This window comes from Coturnix japonica, chromosome 26, assembly GCF_054131305.1.
Source record: "Coturnix japonica strain WE chromosome 26, WE-NBRP24, whole genome shotgun sequence".
In the NCBI taxonomy this organism is placed as follows: Eukaryota; Metazoa; Chordata; class Aves; order Galliformes; family Phasianidae; genus Coturnix; species Coturnix japonica.
In genome coordinates, this window is record NC_140688.1 from 5,389,276 (window position 1) to 5,414,154 (window position 24,879).

Sequence of the window (24,879 nt, forward strand, 5' to 3'; positions counted from 1 at the left end):
GAACAGGTGTGGGGGCTGCTGGCTTTTTATGCGCTATTCTCATAGATCTCCCCAGGCTGGCGTGGGGAATTGGGGTGCATGGCAGGGATGGCTCCTTCTGGGCTGCTCCCCTGTCCCTGCCTTCTGATGTCCAGGTGCTGGAGCAGGCTGGCTCCATTGCCCTGGAGTGGAGCTGTGGGTGGTGGGAGGCAGCGCTTGGGAAGGAGTCGGTGCCTCCACGCCACGGATGAACTCCTTAGCCCAACTCTCTCAGGCACGTTCTTCTTCCTACAGACCGGAGCTGTAAGATGTGGAACTTGGTGACGGGTCAGGAAATTGCTTCCCTCAAGGGTCACCCAAATAATGTCGTTTCCATCAAGTACTGCAGCCACACGGGGTTGGTGTTCACCGTGTGTCATGGTTTTGTAATTTTGTAATTTTGCTATCAGTATTCCACATCATAACATCATGTAAAGTATGGATACTTCTATTGAATGTGCAGTCCACAGAAGAAGACTACGTTACCCCTGTTGTTCTCTGGGATATGATAAGTCACGGGACCAGGACGCTGTATAATCTCGTTCCCAGGCTGGAGTGCCCTCCTCCTTCTCTCGGACTTCTCGGAGAGTGGGAAGCGTTCCAGCCGTGTCGCATAGAGTTCACAGTAGGCCTCTCTGTTTTCGGGGACTCTCTCTCTCTCTGTTTGTTCGATTTGTTAGCCTCAATTATATTATATTGTGTTATCTTGTATTTCGATATCATATCCGCAGGCACCGAACCCCAAGGGGCCACACACGCTCCGCCTCACTGCTCCGGCAGCCCAACTCTAACTCGGTCCAGTCCCGGGCTCGGCGCAGCTGCTAGTCCGATGGCAATGGAAATTATAATAATTGATCACAGTCCGTTACAGATTTCTTTGTTCTTTCTCCACACCCACTGCTGCATTTGACTAGTCTTTAAAAAATCTGTCATGGGTTACTTAGATTTACCTATGCCCGTGACAGGGGAAGCCACCCTGTGGCCCCCCCCAGGGGCCCAGAAAGGAGGGGGAAAAAGGGGAATGGGATAAAAACAGCGGCAATCTAAGGAGGAAAAACTTATTTTACTAAATATGATATCGAAATACAAGACTCCTCACAAATTGAGGATTTCCCCTGCAGTTTCCTTAAATGACAGCATTCCCTGTCCCTTCTCTATCACAAGGAACTATCCACTCCCTGCACTGAATCTAGTTTAAAGTGCTGGTAATCAATCCAACCAGCTTGCTCCCCAGCATGCTTTTTCCCCACCTGCTCTGTCACATTCTGTCTGATGTCCACATACCTGGTCTCTCAAAGGCCTGCCCAAGATCACAGTAACCAAAACCTTGATCTGACACCATTACCTGAGCCAGTAATTTACCTGGCCCATTCTCCCTCTTCATTTCTCAGCCCCCAGTCAGCAGTACAGAGAAGACTACTTGTGTTCCTGCTCCCTTTAACATCTTCCCAAGGGATTCAAAGTCCCTTTTAATGTTCTGTAATTTCCTTTTTTGCAGCCTCCTGGGACCCTACTTGAATGAGACCTTGAGTGGGTAGTAGCCTTCTATTTTATCAGAGGCAGTAGAGTCTTCTTAACATCTGTGACATGTGCCCCCAGATAACAGCAAACTGCTCTGGAGAGGTTATTTTTGGTGGCAAATTCGGGGCCTCAGTGCCTCCCAGCAAGGAGTCTCAATTACCAAGGCTCGTCAGCTGTTTTTGGTGGCACTAGTTTTAATAGGACTCCTTGGTTGGCCCTGCCCCGCATGCTTGTTGTATGCAGTGGAAGCAGGGACAGGTAGCTGGGAAGGGGCCAGGTATGCTGTCTGGACATGCATGGGATCAGGAAGGCTGAGGCACAGATGGAACTGAACTTGGCGAGGGATGTAAAAATAACCAGAAGGGAGCCTACAGGTGCACTGGGCAGAAGTGACAGACCTGGGAGAGTGCACTCCCTCTGACAAATGAGGAGGGAGAACTGGCTTTAACCAACATGGAGAAGCGCAAGGTACTCTATGAGTGCTTTGCTGTCTGGATTCTGCTGGAGATATTCTTCCACCTGGCTCCTGGCTTGTACCAGCTGGAGAGAGCACAAAGGGCCACCAGAAGTTATCTCATAAAGGAATGGCCAACCTGCAGAAAAGGCTCCAAAGATCCCCCTCCCAAGCATGGCCAGGTTTACAACAGAGACTTTACCCTCGGCTTCCTGTTAATGAATCACCACCGAAGACCTGAAAGTGGTTCAGCACACCCATTAAAATCACAACCCTCCACACTTGTTTCAAGCATATACCCCTTAATTTCTATGATGACAAACCTTATGACATATAGTAGCTGTTTGCCCCACTGCTTCAAGTACCCAGGAGGAAAAGAACACAAATGCATGCTGGCCACTTGTCTGATCTCAGGGCAGACTGAAGGCACCGGAAGGAGAGATGGAAGTGAGCAGAGGAGGACTGTAGCAAGTCATAGAGGCAAGGAATGAGGTGGAAAGCAAGTCAAGAAGGCCAACAGAATAAAACAAAGATGTACCAGATATGAAAGTTTATTAAATACCAAGTTGGAACATAAATATCTGGAATTAAATATAGCATATTAGTGTCATAAAATACATTCATATAAAAAGGTGCAGTACCAATTAGACAGAAGGTTGAAACATTAATTTTCCTTCTTCCCACTATGAACCGCTTCAGGTTCATCATGTGTTCATCTACCAACTGTGAATGTCTTAAGATGGGTCAAATTCTAATGCAAAATCCAACAAGGATATCAAGTCAGAAATATCAAAAAGGTCACATTAAAGCTTTCTTGGCACTGCTACACACGCACAGTATTTTTAAACCCTAGGTGCGCGAAAGTGACAGCAATGTAAAGTACATTCTTCTCCAGCTTAATCACTGCTAAAACTTCCACTTAACCAGCAGAAATATTCACAGCATCAGGACGGAAACAGCTGGCAGGAATCCAATCAAAATCTCCTATGCGTTAAAATAACACTGGAGACTCTACCACAAACAGTGGAAGGGTTAAATAGAACCAAAGGAATGCTTCTGGTAAAACCTTTAACAAAAAACATGGAGCAAAATAATGTGTCAAAAACATTTTGACAGTTCCGTCAAGTTCAAGAACCAACCTTACTCAGTCTGACAGTAATTAAAAATAGATATGGTTCTTATCCTGAGTGCAAAATAAACTGACTACCCCTCGGTGACCAACAGGTAAGTGCAGAGTGTTAACCTATTTAATATATTTAAAATTTATATTCAAACCGCAGTAAAGATGTTTCCACACTAAGCTGCAGGATGGGAAGTCCCAGACCTCCTATGTAAACAAATGATCTCCAGTACTTTTCCCTTTACATTTTAAATAAAAATATATTTAGATCAGGTAATTTTGGTTTAAAACATCCCGGTACTCCTGTACCGCTCTGCAAAGGGGATCCTGGTCAACATTGAGATTTTTTGAAGATCCATAAGTAGATTTCTTTAGAGAAGCTCTAGCAGTTTCAAGCTCAGCGGTGGCTGGAAAGAAAAGAAACAAGATTCACGATGTTACTTTTACAGTAGATTGAGTCAAATCAGTCACTGTAAAAACATTACTGATAACTGATCAGGCTATGCTCTAGAGAGATATTTAAAAACTTCCAAGGAAAACACAAATCAAAAAGGAAGGCATAAAGGAAGAAACATTTTTTCACATTCAATGATCAGCCAATACAATTTTTAAAGCTAGTTAAAGAAATTCCAGGTTTTAGAAACACAGAATGGTTTGGGCTGGAAGGGACCTTTTAAGATCACCCAGTTCCAATCTCCCTTCTATAGGCAGGGACAGCTCCCTCTAGACCAGGTTCCTCAGAGCCCCATCCGGACTGGCTCTGAATGCCTGCAAGATGGGGGCTATGCACAACATCTCTAAGCAACCTGTTCCAGAGTCTCACCACCCTTACATTAGGAAGTAAAGAGTTTCTTCCTAATATCTAGTCTAAATCTACCTACTTTCAAGTTTACAGCCATTTCTCCGCATCCTGTTATTACATGCCCATATATATATATGAAAGTTTTAGCCTTAACTTTAACTGCCAGGGATGTCTTAACTTTCCCTGGCTAAACCCTCTTTCGTTCATGGAAACACATCTTCGATGGAAGCAGAAAAGGATTTTCAGTACTTCCATCCATCAGCCTTTTCCAGACAAGATCCCCAGACCAAGCAAATACTACGGCTCCTACTACACATGTAATTATGTTTGAATATGCAAATGGGCACATGGCAATGGGTTTCTGTCTATTCAGGGAAATTGGAAGAGCTGTGAAGCAACAGCTGGATTCTCAAGGGCTCCCTGCTTCAAAATAACTCTAGGAACAGCAGCAGTGACTCTGGCAGAATGCTAATTGTGAAACAGTATGAATTCTTCTCTGAAGACCTGGCCTTTTATTATAGAACAGGCTTTACACTGCATATTAAAAGCAATCAGTTCATGCTGTGTTTGCCTATATATTGCTGAATGATTTTTACCTAAAGAAAGGCTATCTTTTCCACTGATTCTTCTTTATCCAAAGACAAGTATGACAACATGTCAGGTACAAAAAAAAGCAATGAAAAAGAGCGAGCAAAAATTAAGAACACCAGAAAATGTATATGGTATATTTGAAGTGCTGAATGCAATGAATGTATGCAGAAAGAGAAGTAGTGACAGAAGTCCATAAAAATCTTATTTCTGGGCTTTTTTTGTTTTTTTTTTTACATTTGATGTTTGTGCCTGAGGATGAAAGGTGACTTGAACTTAAGCCAAGTGTATCTGTGCGGGGGAGATGGTTTGCTCTCCATGCTTCTTCTCAAAAGTAGCTGCAGAACATTCTGAAGAGTATATTGGTTAGCAGGAAGTTTTCCATTAAAACTCTCTAAGTTAGAGTTAAAAACAGCCCCACACTGTGCTTCAAACAGCACAAATCTTGACAACTTCTGAAAATAATTACATAGAAGTTACGAACAGTCATCACCTTCCTTAAAAACACTGATATCAGAGTAGCATATTACCTTGCTGAAGTTCCTTATTGATTTTTTCCTCCAATTCCTTCTGTACCTAGAATTATAAATAACACATGCATTATAAATAACACTGCACATTTTATTAAGTAACAGAAACCAGCTTGGATCGCTAGAAAGGAGCATTTGCCCCTCGCTCTCCCAGGAGATGTTTATTTACTGTCATTTATTCTGAATGCAAAGTTTTCATAAGGAGAAATTAGACCTTTTAAAGGGCCACAGTCCAAACACCGTATGCGATCATTTACATTTGAAGATATTTGCGACTCCTGTGTTATTTTCCATCAGGTCTTTAACGCATAGAAGTAATTGTCAAAACAGACAGCATATAGCTTCCAGACTCATGTCATTAGCAAATACAGTTAAGTGCTTGGAGCATGTGGCTTACGTGGAGAGGCTGAGAGCATCAGGACTGTTAAGCCTGGAGAACAGAAGGCTTGTGGTCTCACCTACAGGTGTAATTATCTGACTGTGGGATGCAGCATAAAGAAGACAGAGCAAGAAATTTCTCGGTGGTGCCAAGTAAAAGAACAAGAGGAACAGGCAGAAGTCAAAAGAGTGGAAATTTATAAGACTGCTAAAAATCAGGAGTGCAGACAGGAAATAAAATCAGAAAGGAAACAGAAACTGAGAGACAGAATGGGAAGTAGGTGTTCCCTTTCTTATGCTACCAGTAGGAAAACTGGTTTCATGAATCCATGCACTCACGCTGGTTGCAGCTAGCAGAAGTCACTATTATTTCCTGCACCCACTTTTCAGAGCTGCATTTCTTTCTCTTGTTTGTAATCAGTGCAATTTGTTTTTTCAAACAGTTGCATGGACAAAGTAATTGATACCAGCATTTTGAATAACAGCGGCGTAAAGTATTTTCAGCTTCTTATCCCTGAAGCTTTATCAAAGCTTTTGCAAAATCAAAGCCAAAATCTACACGAGCTTCCTCATCCCAGGAGATGCTCACACTCTACTTCAGATAACCTCCCTTACTTTGAAAAACACCAAATGTGCACTGAGAGCTTTACATAAAAACAAAAGTGCAAGATGACTACACGAGGCAAACTCCAATTTAAGTTCCTTAGTTTCCAGTTATTATGAACTTTACTGTCAGGAGAACTTGTAATCTCCTCCATCCAAGAAGGCAGCACTTAGTTTGAATTTAATGGCAATACAGAGGTGGGTTTTTTTGTTGGTTTTTTTTTTTTCCCAATAGAAGGAAACAGATTACTGGAAAAATCTGAGGTATAACTGAAGCAAAGACAAGGCTCAGAGTCAGGTAAACTCTTGTCTTTTTAAGTAGCCTGGTGAACAGGCCAAGTACTAAGCAGCACAACTGGCAAAGTACTTCAAAGCTATTGCAGAAGTTGCAATCATGTATAAATTGCTGCAAAATATTATAAAGCTGTGAAGACTTGAAGAGTAGGTTGTTGTTTTCTCAGGTAATAATACATAGCAGGAAGCACAAAAAGAAATGTTTACTAGGCACAGCATGCATCCCACAGCAGACTGTATAGGAAGAAGCAAAGCAATCATACTCACATCATCCTAGTTTTAAAGGATGTCTTTGTTAGTATTAATGTACTAAAAGAAACTAAAAATGAAGATCAGTAAGGAAAAAAACAACGTGGCTTGACCAGAGATGTCTGATGAGCTGAGCAAAGATGTCAAAGTTATCCATTTCAAGTATGTCATACACTTATGCACATTCTATACAGTAAAGTTTAATAAATAGCTTAGCTGGGAACTTCCAATGCCACAGCAGCTGCTTATTAAATTTTCTCTAGTTGAAAAAAAAGAAAAAAAAAACAATACAAAAACCTTACATAAGTACATAGTTATGTGTATATACAGTTAGATAGTTCATCATTTAGATGTCAGTATTTTTGGTGTCTGAGCACTCTAGGAATTCTGTACAATCTTAATGACCTAAAGTCTTCATCACTGAAGAGTATTTCACAATGCTTACCTTATCCAAGTATACTTCAACCTTTTTTCTTGCCAATAATGCAGTCCCAGCAGCATCTAGGAAGCATTCCCCTTGGCTGAAGCTTCTGTTCAGTGTGGAATTGTTTCTGAGATTTCCCAGTTCAGCTGAATATTTTCCTGGACTTGCAGTAGGACCTCCACTGACAGTGCTGCTCGCAATTAAAGATTTGTTTCTTTGGCGTTCCTCAAAGAGCTTACAATTGGCTTCTGCAAGTCTCTTGGTTGTTCTGAAATATTTAAAAACACACAAAGAATTATCTTTGATAATATTTTTGCAGAGTCACTTCTTCCAGGTCTTTGACTACTATTCAGCTTTTGAAAAGAGAAGGCATTAGAAGTCCAAAATGAGAGGGGCCCAAAGGCCATGTGTTAAAATGCTATCAACTTCAAACATGGGCCAGTGATGCCATAACTAGTGGTGTGACTGCTAGAACACTGAAGTGAAATGATGGTGGTTCCAAAAATAAAGGGGAAAGGTTTTAGAGGGTTACGCTTACATCCATAGTGCTGACAAGACACAGAAAAAGGATTTTAGGAGGAAACAGTACAAGGTTTTTCATGCAAGCTACTGCTACTTCACGTCTTGTTACCACTCCAAAAAAGCACGCACTTACCTTTCCAGCTTATTTGCTAGCCTTATTCTCATTTTCATTTCTTCACGATGCAGCTCTTTGTATTTTTCCACTTCCGCAAGCATAGATTCGTTTTGAAAAATACTGTCTTTGGTATTTTTTATTTTGTCCAACTCACATTCAACCTCTTTTATTCTGCACTTCAGCTGGTCTCTCAGCGAGGCATGATGATTTTCTCTGATTTGTTCTATCTTGTCTTGTGAGGCTGCCTGGACCTGAAGCAGATAATACAATTTCAACCATTGCAAAGAAAAAGTGAACTGCATCTCCCTATACGGTTGCCCATAACCAATTTAAAGGGCCCAGTTTTACTCAACTGAGTCAACTGGACCTTTTCACTACTATCAGCAATCAAGGCAAAACCCTGGAACCAACACGTTAAATAACTGTTTTCATCCAGACAGATCTGCTCTTAGCAATATTACTTATGGGAGCAGCTACTAAAAGAATGCTATGGCTGAAGGACAGGGCACACAAAAAGGATTCTACAAAGAAATTATGAGAATCCCATCCCCACTCTTTCTGCCCCACGGTAACTTCAGTGACTTCTTCCCTGAGCATTTTATCCTGTACAATGATAAAACATAACCTGTACGTATGGCCAAGCCATCTCTAAGTTATAGCATTCATGTGATGAACAGCAATAACAAGATGACCAGATGGCCATAGCTTCTTCTAAGAACTGCAAAACAGAAGTCTGTCAAGGGACGGCTATTAGCTTGGGGACCTGCAGGCAAATTACACACACAAAAGCACTTTCGCCAAACAATTTTCCATTCTTCCACTTCCCTTCAGGAAATATAGAAGCATGGCACTAACACAAAAAACCAAAGTACGAACAAGAAATGGCAAAAAGAAGTTACATAATAAAAACTATAGACATACACAACAAATTCACTTACCTGCAAAAACAAATTGACTTCTTGAAGTTTTTGATTTATTTCTTGTGCAGCTCGCTCTTCCACTTCTTTCTTGTATCGTTCGATTTGGTTGCAAGTCATCATGTGCACATTGTGGACAGCCTCCAGATGTTGTCTCAGGTTTGCCACCTCTTCTTTCAGCTGGCATCTGGTCTTCTCTAGTTTTTCATGTTTTTTCATGTTTAGAGCCAGCAGTTCTTGCAAATAATGGTTTTGTCCTTGTAGTTGGACGCATTTTTTACACTCTAAATCCAGCTGATGAGAAAGTTCAGTAACCTACAGACAGTAATAAAATGAACTTAGAGGGGTGTAAAATTATTCTCTGAAAATTTATGAAGGGGAAGACCATCAAGTCTGTAACTGTCATCTGCTGACTCAGTACCCGAGTCAAAGGAAAGACAAGATCATCTTTTAAGGGAAGAACAACTTTTAAGTTCTTGCCAATAGGGTTCCTTGACTTACAACCTTCCTCAGTTCTGCAGCAAGTAAAAGATCAACAAGTAGCAAACTAGCAGAATTTCACTTACGGGAGTGTGCTGAAAGGCACTAGGGCCATTCTTTTGTGCACTGCTCTACTGCTCGATGGAAATCAAACCACTCTACCCAGACAGCAGAAAGAATGCCTATCATGCTTCAGGGGGAATGTTCCAGTACAGAGTTAACTGGGCACAGGAAACAAGTACTCCTCCTGCCATTGCTCTTGAAAGCTTTGTAAACAGTGCTTCAAAAAGCAGCTTCCACAGCAGTGGTAAAGGAAGGTATTTTCTCTCTAGGTCAAATCCAGTGTCTGGTTGCAAGAATATGTACAAAATATGAGATGTTTCAGTAGTTTCCAAGGTCAACTGTGAAGCCAATATTCTCTCCCAGAAATATAACTTTTCCATACCTACTGAAAAGAATATTACAAGTCTCTAGAAATTAACATGACCCAAACAAAACAACAACAACAACAAACAAACAAACAAACAACAACAAAAACAACAACAACAAAAAAAAACCACCAAAAAAACAAAAAAGAAACAACAAGAACTTGCCTTTGTTCTTGATTTTTCAACTTCATTCACCATTTCAGAATACCTGTTCTTCATTTCTCCCTGGAAATTGAACTGGGAGTCTCTTTCTTTGGCTTCATGCATCTTTAGTTTTTTCACAGCTTTCTTCAAAAGGCTCTTGAACCTGCACAACAAATCAGTCAAGAAAATAAGCAAAGGAACTAGGTATCTATTTGTCACGCTTGTACAAGAAAAGCATAGCTATGGCTTGCTTCATTTTTAACATGCTCAACAGGCCAAAAGTTAATAAGAAAAACCAGCATTTCAATGCAATAGATCACCTGGAGGGTCCAAATTTCACCTCAACAGAGGAAAAAAAGACTTCCCTCCCAGAAGTGCAAGGTAGCCTACATTTGCTCTTCTTATGGCAGATACAGAAAATCATAGGCTCATGTACCAGAACTGTCTTGCAAGAACTGATGTGAGATCTGAATTTGCTCAGAGTTAAACACACCTGCTTTTACATGCAAGTTCCTTAAAGCCTGACTTCTAACCTACATGAGCTCTCTTTCAAGTACTAGTGAACCATACCTGTCACATTCCTTCTGCAGTTCAGTATTTCTTTCCCTTTCCTGGTCAAGACATGCTTCAAGTGGTTGTTTCAATTCTATCGGCTTCTTCACATTCTTTCTTTCATTCTCACACTTTCAAAAAACAAACAAACAAAAATACATGATACACTCAGCACAGGACAGTACACATAGCAACTGCAGATAGCACATATCCATCCTTTTGCCACATTCAGCAGAACACTGAGGCACAGGATTCTTGTAAACATTTAAATCACTTCAGGCTTCACACAAGCGGGCCAAGACCTAGGGATACCAATTAACGCCCCTGCTGAAGCAAATGCTCCTCTGCCCCCTTATTGGGCTTCGTCCCAAAAAGCTGGAAAAAAGATGCTAGAGAACAGCTTCCGCAGTTCCTCTGCTAATAGGTCAGCTTGCACAGGTAGCCACAGCCCTGGAGAACACTGCACACTCTACAGCATTCATTCCAATGACCAGCAGGCTCTTGTGGAAGAGTCTGCTTTTCTGGAATTCACCAGTGTCTTCTCAGTCATTACTTCCATATCTTATTTGTGGGTGTTTACTAATTTAGTTGCTGTTCCTCATGGTGTTTTTTCAGACAAACTACAGGAGAACTGGCAACTAGTTCTGTAGTTTGCATTTGCACCTTATTTATTCTGCAAGGGTTTTAAGCTCCTGTTATTCTGAAAACATGCAGCAGTTCCTCCGTACACTGCACTGAAAATAAGGGGTGTTTTAATCCTGCTTGGAAATCAAGGGGTCAGACAATAACCAGAAGGAAATCAAATAAAGAACACAGGAACTGCTGCCTTGCTCCATGTGCTCAACTGGTATCAAACCACACCGTCTTTCTGACAGCACAACTCCGAGATATTCTCTTGGCTTTTATTCAATTCCTTCATGACACCCAAATCACAATAGTACTCAGGGCCTGAGTAGCAGGGATATAAAATCAGAGTATGTAAGAACTCAAGAAAATGTCAGCATTGCTCTGGGTATTGGCTAGGTGTTAGGGACTGTTTTCTGGGCTCACTTCTTCTAAAAGCTCAGCATTTTCCCTACTCAGTTTAGCAATATGGTCTTCAAGGTGGGCTCTCGACTTTCGATCTTCCTCGCACATCATGCATGAGCCTCTGGATGTCATAGCCAACATATTCTGATTTTGTATCTATGGAAACAACAATGACAAAGGGAATGCCAAGATAACCAGAGAGACAACACTGCACATAAACTGCATTATAAACTATTAACTCAAATGGAGGCAGGGCTAAGCTCTCACAACTAAGGATCTATAGTGAATGTTACACTGAGTTTATAAAAGATGGCTTGAGAAGCACCATCAAGAATAGCACTTAATGCTAGTGGAAAAAGTGAATGCTCTCTATACGATAAAATGAGGTTACATCATTTGGAGATAAGAAGACACACATACAACATTAACTCACAGTTTTCTTAAAATTCCCTACACTTACTGACTGTGAAATAACTGCAGATCTCCTCAGAGCAAGAAAATGTTTTCAGAACAGCAATGTTACTTATCCTTTTACACAAAGGAGCAAAGATTTGCATCACAGATGCATTTGTGTGTAAACAAGTTTGCTTATTCAGTTCCCTTTGTAAAGAATGAAAGTTGTCTACATGCTTTGAATAGCACATTTTAAGAAAAAGAGAGACATCCCTGACATACAGAAGGACATAAAAACCTGAGCTTAAAGGCTTATATGACAAACTCATAAAACTTCCTCATGTGTCTTTACAGGATATGTTAAATGTCGGTTCTCCCTATGTGACAATGTATGGGTAAAATACAGAAGTGTTAAAAATGCTAAAAACCTTCTAATTGGTATATCACCAAAAGAAGATGACAGGAAAGGAACCTGGAAAAGAACTCAGACTTTTCTGGTGCAGATAATCAACAGCTTTTCCCTTCCACTAGATCCTTCTTATTCTCCCTATAGCAGCTTAATTTTCCAACAGCAAACTAATTAAAGAATATTCCAAGGTTACACAAGATGCTAAGCCATGCATGCGCACCAGCTACTTCCCAGCTGCCTGCCACTGACTGCACAGCATTACTTCACCTAGTTGTTCTTTCCTTACCTCAGCCCCCTGCGGGGCAGTAAAGTACCAACACATATTCACAAATGGAAAAAGAACCTAATGAGCTCAGGTGGAAACTATGACAAAGCTCTGAAGATAAAATAGATTTCTCACATCCAGGTTTCCCCTCCCAGATCTCAACCACACATCTCCCTCCTGCTGACACTGTCCGTCCTATCCATCAAAAGAATCATGCTGATTAACACAAACATTTTCATACTACTGCAAAGACAGAAATGGCAGCAGTGAAAGGTGGAGATTTACAACCTTTACCTTATGGGAAAACTCTCAAAACTGGAGAATAGACATCAGGATTTTCAGAGTACCCTACAGTCACACCACAGCTCAGATGACTCAGCTCCCCTATGATCCCCAGGAAAACCACATAACTTCCCCACGAAAAATATCTAAATAGGCTCAGAAGCTCACATAAAAAAATAAAAAATAAATAAATAAAAGGGAAGTTTATGACTGGCTTACTGAGGCTTCAGTTCTCTTGTCCTGGTGTTGCGCAGCAGCTTCCACCCTGGCATTTTCCATTTCAAGCCTTAAAGAGAAGCACAGATCTTATTAGACAAATCCATAATAGCGCACACTGCAAAAGAATGGTGTGAAAGAATGCTATTTAAAGCAAGAGCTTCTTTTAAAATCATGTTTTACCCTGATGATGCAACAAGGCAATTCTGACGTTTTCAGAGAATCCCAGAAAGCAAAACCTTGCTTCACTCTGTTATTTTCTTACCGTTGGACATGTTCTTCCAGCTGCTTTATTGTAGAACTGCTTCTGGAAGCTGCTAACAGAAGGTCTTTCATTTTTTGGTTAGAAGCTGATATTTGTCTTTCCTTATTATCTAGGTCAGTCTTCAAATCTTGAATGCAACGCTCATATTGAATACGCTGTTTTTCAGAGTCATGTAACTGTAAAGTAGCAATGAGAATCCTCAGCAGCCCGGTTAGGTTCAGTATAGAGAGCTCAGTGAGCACTGAAGAATTTGGATATTGCATGTATCTACATACACCCCCTACCCAAAGTACTGGAATTGTTTCCAATTCATTCAAGCCTTCATTTCTCTTAGCAAATGAACAATAACAGATGATATTTCATCATCTGTGACACTGGCCTCTCCCATCTGTACAAAGGATTTTCTATAACACCATTATGAGCATTGACACTGCCAATCCTACCTTCTCAGTGGCTTGTGACATCCTGAAATTACTTGTTTGCTATTCTATCGAAAATATTAACCAAAAAAACCTCATCCTTTTCCTAAAGTGATTTCACAGCTCATTAGTATGTTATTATGGTAGATGTTTCAGAAAAAACCCACAACTCTCACAGAGAGCAAAAAAGAAAAACTCAAATTCAGCTGTCCAGTATTTCTACTTTTTCTCAGAAATCAGACACCAAACTTGGCCAAACCAAAAGCGATAACCTGCTGAGACACCAGGTCATTTTGCAAAGCAGCTTATCAAATACAGATCTTCTCCAGTTAAAGACATAATGACTTCGTGTCGAAGACCACCCAGTCATGGACACCAAGTGCACAGAACAATGCAGTTCATATACTTGTCTTTAAATCTATACCCCTGAATTTATTTCTAGGATAGGAGGACATTTGCTTATACTTTGAACTCTCTGCTCTGATTTGGCACAGGCATGACTGTGATCACAGATGACAAGGGGCAAGTTGAGAAGACTAAGGGGATAAAGACCACCTTATAGTGTTTACAACCAACCTTATAAGACACAGAAAAACAATTTGTAAATTCAGAGCACCTGTGTAATGTTGCTTCAGATAGTTGGTAGTTTGTACACATCCCATCCACAAATAAATTCTTAATTGTGTTTGACACCAGGAGAGGGAAGTAAGTTGGGAAAAGAAAGAACACTGCTACAACACCCTGGAGCCACAAGAAGAACTTTAGCTGTGGGGCTGAAGAACGGCTCCTACTTGCAAAAGAAACTAGTTGGCTTTTTGATGATTCTAGTAACACTTATCTTTCACTACAGAGGAGGAGGCCAGCTGGCAAAGATTTCACCAGCTTCATGAATTATGACAGGGTATCACTGCTAACCTCCTTAGTTCTCTCTGGTACTTGCTCTCAGAACATTATTTTTCTCTTCTTCACCAGAAACAGGGAAAAATCACCCTCAGATTTTATGTGTAAGTTACAGCCTCTCTGTACCTTAGCTTTAATCCTGTCCAGTTCCTTCTGCAAGTGCAATTTGTCTTCCTCAAGGTCACTGCGGTAGCATGTAGTAACTACAAGGGAAGCTTCTGACATAGACTGCTTTTTAAGAGCATCAGCAAGCTCCTGCTGCAGCTGTCTGACCAAACCCTAAGGAAACAGATAAACATGAGGAAAAACATGAAACTTGACTTTACTCCTTTAAACTGACTATATTATACAGTTCAGTCATTTACCGGTCCTCCTTAATTCTAAGAGAAAAAACAATGAACCACAACAAAACAACACAATTTGGTCCTATGTGTAAAACTTACACCTGATGCATTTTAGAAATACAAAATCATTTTATGAATTGAAACATTTTAATTTATTCTAATTGTATAGCTTACCTCTCTTTCTACTTTGTCAGTCTCATATTTAAAGACTTGTTCCTTTAAATCAGTACACTTGGTATTTAATTCCTTGTTTCTCTCTTCCATGAGGTAAACCTGCTTTTCACTGTCAGCTCTGAGTTTGTTGAACATATCATGAAATCTGTCATGGACATCATTCACAACCTTTTCTTTGATGATCTCCTTGTTCCGCAAATCTTCCAGCTGCTGACGGAGTAAAAGGTTTTCACTTTGGAGCTGGGCCAATTGTTCCTGCATAGATTCATGCTTTATCATAAATTTACTGACTTGATCTTTCTCAAGTTGCCACGCATGCTCATTTTCTTTTGCTTGACACTGGGCTTGATTTAAGTCTTTTTGTGTCATTTCTAAAAGCAGTGTTTTTTCTCGAAGTGTTTGTTCCAACTGGTGAAGCTCGTTTTCTAGACTATTAACTTTGCTTTCCGTTTTACTCAGCTGCTGAGACAAGCTCTTGTTGCTCTCTCGCACCTCAGAGAGCTCACGATGGAGCTTGTCTTGTAAACGAAGCCATTCATCACGTTCTCTCTGAAATGTTCGTTCGGCATCACTTTTCAATGACTGATGACGTTCGAGATCTTGAACCACTGCATTCAAGCGGGAACAGAATGATTCAATCTCTGTTTCCAGTCTGTCTTTGCTTTCTTTTTTCTGTTCAAGCTTGGAAGTTAGCATTGCAGATTCCGTCTTGAGTAAATTCAGCTGTCCATTGTACTGAAATACTGTCTGTGTTAAGGTTTCCTCACTCAGTTTAAGTTCCTTCTGAAGAGAATCATTCTTTTCTTTCAAAGACTCATTTTCCTCTAAGAATTTTCCTTCATCCTCCTGGTGCTTAAGTTTTACTTGATCGAGTTCTAGTCTTAGCATAGCAATCTCTTCTTGCAGTAACTGATTTCTGTGTAGCAGATCCTTTTCTCTGTCATTAGTGTCAGATTTCTGTGTGATAAAGGACAATAATGAATAGTTAGTTGGGAAATAAATTCAGGTTTAACCCATCAGGCAGCTAGGCACCACACTCTCATCACTAAGTGGGATGAGGGAGAGAACAGGAAACAAAACAGAACTCATGGGCTGTGATAAAAATAATTTATTAAGCAAAAAGATGAAGGACATGGAAACAAGAAAGTGATGACAGTATAATAACGAATTCAAAAGCCAAGTAATAGGATCACAAACAGCCTCAGCCAGCTTCTTTCCTAGTGAATCTCCAGATATCTGGACATTTCACAGGTAGAAACCTTAGAAATGATTGTAACAACTATACAGTGAAGAACAGCAGGCAGTTTAAGAGACTGGGAACACAATGTCTTATTTTCCAGTGGCTTCCTACTTCCACATGCAATTCAGGTCTATGTGGGATTGATGATGCTATTCAGAGTTTTTAGACAACAGTAACAAAATTTGGTTATATTGATAAACTGTAGATAATCCACGAAAAGGCACAAAAGGTTATTTTTCTTAAGGTTTTAGAATGAGCACAGTGAAGTATAACCAAATTAATTAGGAATGGAACTGCTTACCTCTGAATTTTTCCCAATAGTTTTTCTTGTCTCTTCTTCCAGCTCCTTCTGTCTCCACAGGTGGTTGCTCAAAATTCCTTCTTGCAGAGCTCTAGCACTCCTTTCATTAGAGAGCTGTCTCTGTGTTTCATCACGCTCTTCTTCAACCTACAGTAATATAGTTGAACTTGTGAATCTTGAACAAAATCAGAATTAGCAATACCTTCCTATTTCATTCTTTTTATTCTTACATTCTATTAATTCTATTAAGAGTCATTTATCATAAAATCATAGAATGACCTGCATATCAATTTTCCATGTTTGCAAACAAACATCTTTAGATTTATCTGAATTGAAAGTTATAAGGATAGTGTGAGTCCTTTGCACAAATCAGCATCATAGAAGTTTTATACTTAATGAATCTCCCTCTATAACACAAGAAAAAAACAAACAAACTAGAACTACTATTCTTGGAAACATACAGAGTTTAAGTAGAAACCCAAGTTATCTTTCTAACAAACTATATATACATACTAAAACCAGAGATGGACACTCATATGCTTACAGTCAAAGATTTAAAAACATCTATTCATCAATATGAGCACTAACACTAAGAACTGCACAAAACAAATGACTAAGATTTCCAAAAGCACAATAACTACACTTACTTTACCCCACTGCAAGGTCTTAAGTCTACATCTCTTCTACTAATATTTAGAAATGCTTCAGAAAATGTGCCAATCCATTTTCAGTTTACCAAAATCTAGCAATACTGCTGGATAAATTGAGTTGTATGAGATTTCCAAAGGCTATTAATGAAGTGAGACACAGAAGAGGACTGACCAGCTGAACAGCAGACCAGGAGGTAAACTAATGCCAATGATGTCCCTGTTAAATCCAGGCAGACTGAAAGAGGTGATGCTAACTACTTACTGCTTCTGCCAGAGCAACGTGGCCACTGAGGATCCTTAATGACCACTTTCACATGTTCTTAATATGTTTGCAAATACAAGTTCTGAAAATTTGAGGCTTACTATTTATGGGGAAAAATACAACACAACAGACCGAATTTCCGAGGTATATTTCAAACTGCGTAGAACCATGACAGGAATGCTGAAAAGTAGGTAAAGGCCAGTGAAAAGACCCTCAAAACTGTATGTAAGAACTGAAGAATTCATGCAGGTTGTGTACAGTGAGAACATCATCATCTCAATTGCATTAAATAAGCCACTAAACTTGTAATAAAAATAAAGGTGAGAGTTTTTCTGGATTCAGTCTTGATTGTAAGCAACTGAGGCAATTTACAGATTATCAGGTAAACAGTAACATTTAGGCCTAAATTTAAATTCATGTAAGTATACTTGAAAGAATACTACAAACAGTAACTGTAATTTCCTTCTGAAGAAAAAAAACAATAATAATAAAAACATTATATATATATATATATACACATATAATAGATATATAGATATATAGATATAGACATACATATACACACACGCGCACAGAGTTCTGTAGTAATTAGGAAAAATAACTCAAAGAGAAGCTTTGCCTGAAGCACAAACCAAACTATAATTCTGAAAAATGTGAAAAGGTATCATGAACTTGTTTGTTCACGCTGGTTTCATGACAATGGTCCTCAAAATGCACCAAGATAATTGCCTAATGTCTCTTTCACCAACAAGTTGAACATACTAGCATAAAATATCAGTTTGAAAGAAACAGAAAAACAGAAGATATATATTTAATATACCTGTTTCTTGAGCTGTTTCAGCGTTATTAACTCTGTTTCTAAATTCCTTACACGAAACTCAAGTTGTTGTTTTTCCTCTGTCTCTCTAGAATATTGATCCTTTTCCCTCTTTAGTTGCTTTCTTGTTTTTTCATATCGCATTTCAGCTCTATGTCTCTTTTCCTCTTCTTGTTTCACAAAAAATCTGGGATTTAAAAGAGAGTATTTGAGGAATTAAAGCACTGACAAAAAAGTAAATATGCCACATCATGAACCAGGAGAAACAACTTAAAACTGTAGAAATGTCACACCTTTTCAAATATAGAAGTTTTTCTGCAATTTTAAACTTTTAACATCACTCTAATTTCATTCCATTAGTGGTGGAAGACACCTTATACATGAGCTGCACAAGACTGACAAATAAGCCCTTAAGTGATGTACAAAATTCATCATGTATTTCCATGTCGACATAGGTAAACATGAACAGTAAACCACGAACTTTTACTAACAAAAATACACTGTTTTTAATAAGTTGATCATCACCTATATAGTACAGATTCATAATGACTGCAAGTAATACCGATAAAACATCACATCACTTATCTAAGACAAATCAAAAACTTTTAAGAAGCCTTCCCTAAGACTATAACAACTGCTTACCATGTGCGGATGAACCTTTTCATTTCTTTTAATAAATTAAAGGATAAGGATAGTGTTCAAAAAAAGATTTGAATATCAGCAACCACTAACAAGTAGTTCAAAACATTGGCTGTAACATCAGTATTGAAGCAGCTTATTCTAAAGGAGAAAGATTTACATGTAGTCTTTAGCTTCCCAAAAAGTACAGCTTTTATCATGTATAGCTAATACTGTTTTGAGATTTTACATAGAAGAAAAAATTAATTCCTTCTATTTACAGATGTTTGGGAATTCTGAAAAATGTTTAGAATCAAATCCAGGACAAATCAGGAACGGCTTTGTCTTATTTACAATCCCCTTCCACGTACTGGGAGACTGCAGGCACATCCTGAAGTTTATTTCCCTCAGCTTATTCTCACAGAGTTTCATGCTCTGTGATCAGCCTGGAAAGCCTCTACTGAACTCACACATGTTGACTACGATCTCTTGAAGGCCATAAAAAGAAATGCACACAAGTACTTGGAGGCCAAAAGTTGGACCCAGTGCTCCAGACACAGACCAACTAGATGCTAAGTAGGGATGGACTCCTCCCTTCAGCTTCTTGACTCTGCAACCCAGGATGCTGCTGGCCTTCTCAGCTGCAAGATCATTCTGACTCATGTTGCACTTAATCTCTGCCAAAGCCCCCAGAGGCTTCTCAGCGAATCAGCTCACCAGCCAGAGCATTTCACTGTGTACACAAGGGGTTCCTCCATCCCACGTGCAAGGGCTTTGAATTCGTTCTTGATTAATTTATTAGGCATAGGAGGTAAGATTCTAAAGACACGATTAGAGTCAGTGTTAAGGAAGAAATTCTCTGGGAAGCCTGGTCTGGTGGTTGGTGACCCTGCACATAGCAGGGGGGTTGAAACTAGATGATCATTGTGGTCCTTTTGAACCTGGGCCATTCTATGATTCTGTGATTAAGACCTCTATCACCTCCAGCAAAATTAATCTGAACCTCCACTGTGCATTTAGTTCTTTGAAAAATATACTTTTAAAACAGTTTGGGGAGCAGGGGACTACTCAGCATAGCTTTCAATACCGAGGAAAGTGCTTCAATTACAAGATTTAAAACAATCTAATTCTACGGATTATTTTATTAGCTTACCCTTTTACTGGCATTTCAAGTAATTTTGGTCTCTCCTCAGATGAAGAATTCTTTGTGTGTTTTTCTTCTATCATTTTTTCATTCTTCCTTAGAGCAAGCTTTTCTTTTACTGGTTGATGGGTAATATTGCCCACTGGTGTATTTGATTTATCAAGACTTTCCTGTTTCTCCACTGCTTGCATTTTGAAATGTTTCTGCTTCCTTTTTTCCTTCTCAACCTATGAAGAGAAAATTAAGCTTCATATATTTTTCTGATTCTAAAGGAGATCCAAGACCAAATAATCTAAGCTTGACTTTTAAAATAATGTAAAATAAAAAAGATTTTCCCCCAAAATTACTCTACAAAATGTACCAAGTCAACAAATATACTCTGAATTCACTCTTGATTTGAAGTATAACAATCAAACAAAAACAAAAAAGCAAAGCAGCCCTAAGGAAACAAACAATAGAAGCATTACTGATGGATAAGAAATCAGATGGACTACACAACAGTAGTTGTAGAAACACAAAGTATGAGTGGATGTATGATGTCATACTTCCTTAATGATGAGGAAAAAAGCAAACTGAACTCAAAAGCAGAAACAGCTTCACAGCAATCAGGAATTTTAGTGAGAGGCAATGAAGGCACACCATGCACAAACCACAGCAAATGAAGAGATAAATCAAGACCCTGTTCAGAAGCTATTTTCATTCCTTGATCGACAATCAAAACTGGTGTACTTGTATGAATTTCTTTTTATGGTAATGAGGTGATAACTACTTACACTGGAAATGACTGCCACCTATTGTCAAACTGAAACAATACACTTTGCTTTCTCAAAACCTTCTGATTACATTCTCCACTGCTTTCCTTATTTATGAGTAACGTTCTTCTCTTAAGACAAAAAAACCAATTTGCACAAAGCACCTTCTTTTAATGATCAATAGCTAACATGAACAGGACCACCGATACTGAGAAAGACTAAAGAATAAGGAAAAGCAGGTGAACTTCTACCTCTTTTTGTAGCTCTACCTTCTCTTTTTCCAAAGCCAGGAATACCATTTGCAGCATTCCTACCTTACTCTTAAATCTTTCCACATCTTGTTTTAGTTCTTCATCCAGATTCCTTTTCAGCATGCCACAAGGTTGCTGAGCATGCGGGAAAAGATTTTCGATTTCTGTTTCTCCTATTTCCTTGTTTTTGATAAGGCAGTCTCTGGGAACACTGTCACTAAGACAGATGTCCTTGCCAATTTTCTTCTCACTTATAAAGCCAAGTGTACTTTCACCATTTGTGGAAACAGGTCTTATATTAGGAAGATTATTAGAAATGTCATCCCAAATATTTGTTTTTAAACAATGTCTCAGGGAATACTCAGGACTTCCCTCTACATCTCTACTAATCCCATTCTCATTCTCTTCCATTTCCTCTGCTTTTGATAGATGTACTTTTGTATTATCTGTGTAATTAGTGCAGCCTTCTTCATCTGGTATTCTCCAGGTATTTTCCATGCTCGCATTTAAGTTATTGTGATCAGGAAGGACACAGAGACTCAGAATAACTATTTCAGGTTTGGGTTCTTTTAGGTCTACATTAAGTTTCACATCTCCAAATTCACCTTTACTTTCTAACTTATCACTTGATTCTGTCACACAAGACGAAACACAAAGACTCTTCAATTCTTCAATGAGGTCATCTTCTGACACTTCTGCCACAAGGGATGGAGCTTTCTCAGATTCATTAATTTCACCAAACAGCTGCTTCAGCTCTGCTGTAATGTTTGTAAAATTTCTTTTCAACTCCCTTTTCTCTTTTTCAATCCACATTTTTTGTATCTTTCTTCCCACAGCTTTAGACTTAACTGCTTGTCAGCACTGTGGGATTCCTCATTTTCTGCTAGGGCTTCCTGATGAGAAATTTCTGCTTTGTCAGTCTGCTTTTCATGTGCTGTATTTTCTATCAAGTTTCTAAAACATATTTATCCTTAAGTAAGCAGGTAAAGACAGAAAAATTACCAAGAAAAATGAAATTACCGTTAAGCCATATAATTTACATTGCAAACTCATCCCATCATACAACAACAACAAAACAAAGATACCTTATTTATTTTTTCCTCAAAACAGAAGGATCTAGTTTAGAAACATAAACCAATCAAACAGATCAAAACCAATCAGTAACAACAGAAAACACAACTGCCCAAATTTTCCCATACTCAACTTTCTACTGACTGTCCCTTTAAACCCCCTGCTGGTTAGCGTTCATAACAAGCGTGAGTGATCATAACAAGCTTTTTTACTAACCACAACAAGGGACTGGCTACATTACAATCACTTTTGCTCCTCAGAGTCAGAATTATTAAATTCTATTCCAAGCTCCCAAGACAAATATTTACAAGGAATACCTGTTCATTCCTGCCCTCAGCCCAAAATCAAGAACTGAGACATCTATCCAAACGGTACCATGCCTCAAGCTCACTGACCAGCTCCTCTCTCCAGCCTTCTCACTATCTCTGACTTCACAGTCCCTGCAAAGTTGCCCTTGGTTTGTGTTCCCTTCTGAACAAGGTCTGCAGCCTTGGCATCCCAAGGAACCACAACTATTGTCCTTCTTACTCTGGTTATAGAGGCCCTTTTCTCCTTCCACATCGTAACTCCACAAAAATCTTTCACAATGGAGAGCATCTCAGTCACCACCTGCCTCAGCCACTTCATTTCCAAGCTCCATTCACTTTGCACATCTGCTACCACCTTCCAATACTTAAGTTCCGCTCTCTACCTGCTGAAATGAATCACATCCCTCTTCCACAGTGCCTTGGATGTATGATGATATTACTTCCTCCACTTCCCTTGAGGTATTACAGAAGACTCCAGACACTCAATGAAGATCCCTACCCAGTCCTGTATGCTCAATACAAACAGGACGCCTAGCCTATATTCCTCCATAATGACCTTCAAAAAATATTTTCGAACACTTACTAACTTGATCAGATAAGGAGATATTTTGCAGAGGCAGAGAAAGCACTGACAGATCATATTTCAGGTTTTTACTTAATCTTTCTAATACACAGAGGAAAATCTGGCGTGTTTTGTCAAAGAAATAATCACATGATATAAAATTTTGCTCCCAAATGAGTATGTATTTTGCATAGGAAAAAACAAAAAACCCACCACATGACTGCACTGTTTCTCAGAATTGCACGCAAGGAAAAACACAATATTTGGTTTCACATACCTGCCTCCCAAAGTTTTCAGTGGCATCCTTGACCATCTCTTTTTTAGCTGATGACGACACATGAACGGTAGATTCTGAGCGCTCACCTACAGTGAAAAAATTACATCTTTATAACGAACATGACTTATTACAAATTAATTATACCTAGAGTACATCCTGAATCATTGCATTTGTGAGAAAATAGCACAAACTAACACAGCCTCTCAAGCGTATGATTATTTACGATTTGAACATAATATTACAAAACAGTTTGAAGATGCCTCTGTGCGAACTAATCCCTCTCAGGGCATTTTCCCTTTCATTCCTAAGGGAAATTTGATGAAAATCAGTCAGAAATACACCTTTAAGAATCTCAAATGGTTTACATGTAGAACTATATTTATACATACATGACACACTGTATGCTAGACAGCAATCGGCTAGATTCCTCTAGCTACTTTCATTTCTCCTTGTTTTGTGCCACAAAGGGTCTCGTTTAACCCTTTTAGAGTTAGAAATACTTGTACCATAGGAATTATAACACTCTGCAGAAGAAATACAGCTTGCTGAAACCCAAACATAGGAGTTTGAGACAAACTTTCACATATATTTCTTAATACCTGATCTTTGAGCAAATACATGGATTATAGAAAAAAAACAGACACGAGGAAGGATGAACAGAAAATACATGAAATGATGACATAAAATGAGCTATGAAAAGACTGTTTTTCCTATCTAACTTTGCCACGTCCCACACCATCACTGGACTACATTTCACATGACTACATAAAACAGACAAAACAAGAACTCACAGAATCACAGAAACACAAAGGATGGAAAAGACCTCCAAGATCATGGGTAAATTAGGTTGCTAAGTCACTATCCACCATATTTAAAGAGTTGTGGCAGTCAGGTAAAACCCTTAGTGACAGGAGAAAGGGAAACATCACACTTGTTTTTAAAGAGTTTAAGAAAGGAGGTACTTTCCAAGGCCCAGACAACCTTCTATTATGGAGTGACTAGAGTGGAGGATAAAGAAATAGCAACTGATGTTAGCTACCTAGAGAGCTCATCTCTCTAAATTGGAGAAATATCATGGATGGATTCTTTGGTAGACAGGGAAGTGCTGCCAAGTGGTGTATCTGATATGTTAGTGAAAAGAGATCGCATTCAGACAGATACTGACAGCCTACAGAAGCAGGTCTTATGATGTTCAGCAAGGCCAAGCGCAAGATCCTGCACCTGGGTTGGGAAGTCATCAGCTTCAGCACAGGCTGGACAATGAACAGACTGAGAGCAGTCCTGTGGAAAAGGACTTGGGGATAATGCTGGATGAAGAATTACATATAAGCTGAGAATGCATGCTTGCAGTCCAAAAAGCCAATTGCACCCTGGGCCACAAAAAAAGAAGCACTGCATGGCCAGCAGGCCAAGAGAGGTGGTGTCCCCTTCTACTCCACTCTTTCAAAACCCTACCAGGAGCACTGAGTTCATCTCCGGGGCCCCCAGCACAAAAAATCTCTGGCTAGAGCAGGTCCAGGGAAGGGTCTCAAAAAACAATTTGAGGACTGGAACACTTTTCCTATGAGGAAAGCTGACAGAGTTGGGGAATATAAGAGTTTGCAGAGACCATATGATGGCCTTTCAATAATTAATGGGGGCTTACACGAAAGACTTTTAACTATGGCCTGTAGTGACAGAGCAAAGGGTAACAGTTTTAAACTAAAAGATCGTTCAGATTAGATATAAGGAATAAATTCTTGATGAGGGTGATGAGGCACTGCAACAGGTTACCCACAGCTGGGAAGTTTC

At 39.3% G+C, this 24,879-nt stretch overlaps 2 protein-coding genes across 2 annotated transcripts in view; both read right to left on the reverse strand.

Annotated features, from left to right (window-relative positions):
* LOC146756747 (uncharacterized) overlaps window positions 1-24,879 on the reverse strand; it is a 252,104-nt gene that overhangs the window by 192,422 nt on the left and 34,803 nt on the right. The window lies entirely within an intron of this gene.
* LOC107306750 (uncharacterized) overlaps window positions 2,529-24,879 on the reverse strand; it is a 47,588-nt gene continuing 25,237 nt past the window's right edge. Inside the window, 20 exon segments of the mRNA XM_085524255.1 lie at window positions 2,529-3,520; window positions 5,034-5,079; window positions 7,003-7,249; window positions 7,637-7,869; window positions 8,557-8,850; window positions 9,609-9,750; window positions 10,158-10,270; window positions 11,190-11,324; window positions 12,737-12,803; window positions 12,999-13,174; window positions 14,444-14,596; window positions 14,836-15,792; window positions 16,377-16,523; window positions 18,109-18,292; window positions 19,877-20,094; window positions 20,441-20,444; window positions 20,839-21,688; window positions 21,691-21,819; window positions 21,822-21,840; window positions 23,089-23,174. Of these exon segments, the coding sequence (XP_085380381.1) occupies window positions 3,378-3,520; window positions 5,034-5,079; window positions 7,003-7,249; window positions 7,637-7,869; window positions 8,557-8,850; window positions 9,609-9,750; window positions 10,158-10,270; window positions 11,190-11,324; window positions 12,737-12,803; window positions 12,999-13,174; window positions 14,444-14,596; window positions 14,836-15,792; window positions 16,377-16,523; window positions 18,109-18,292; window positions 19,877-20,094; window positions 20,441-20,444; window positions 20,839-21,688; window positions 21,691-21,819; window positions 21,822-21,840; window positions 23,089-23,174 (4,343 nt within the window). The 3' untranslated portion in view covers window positions 2,529-3,377.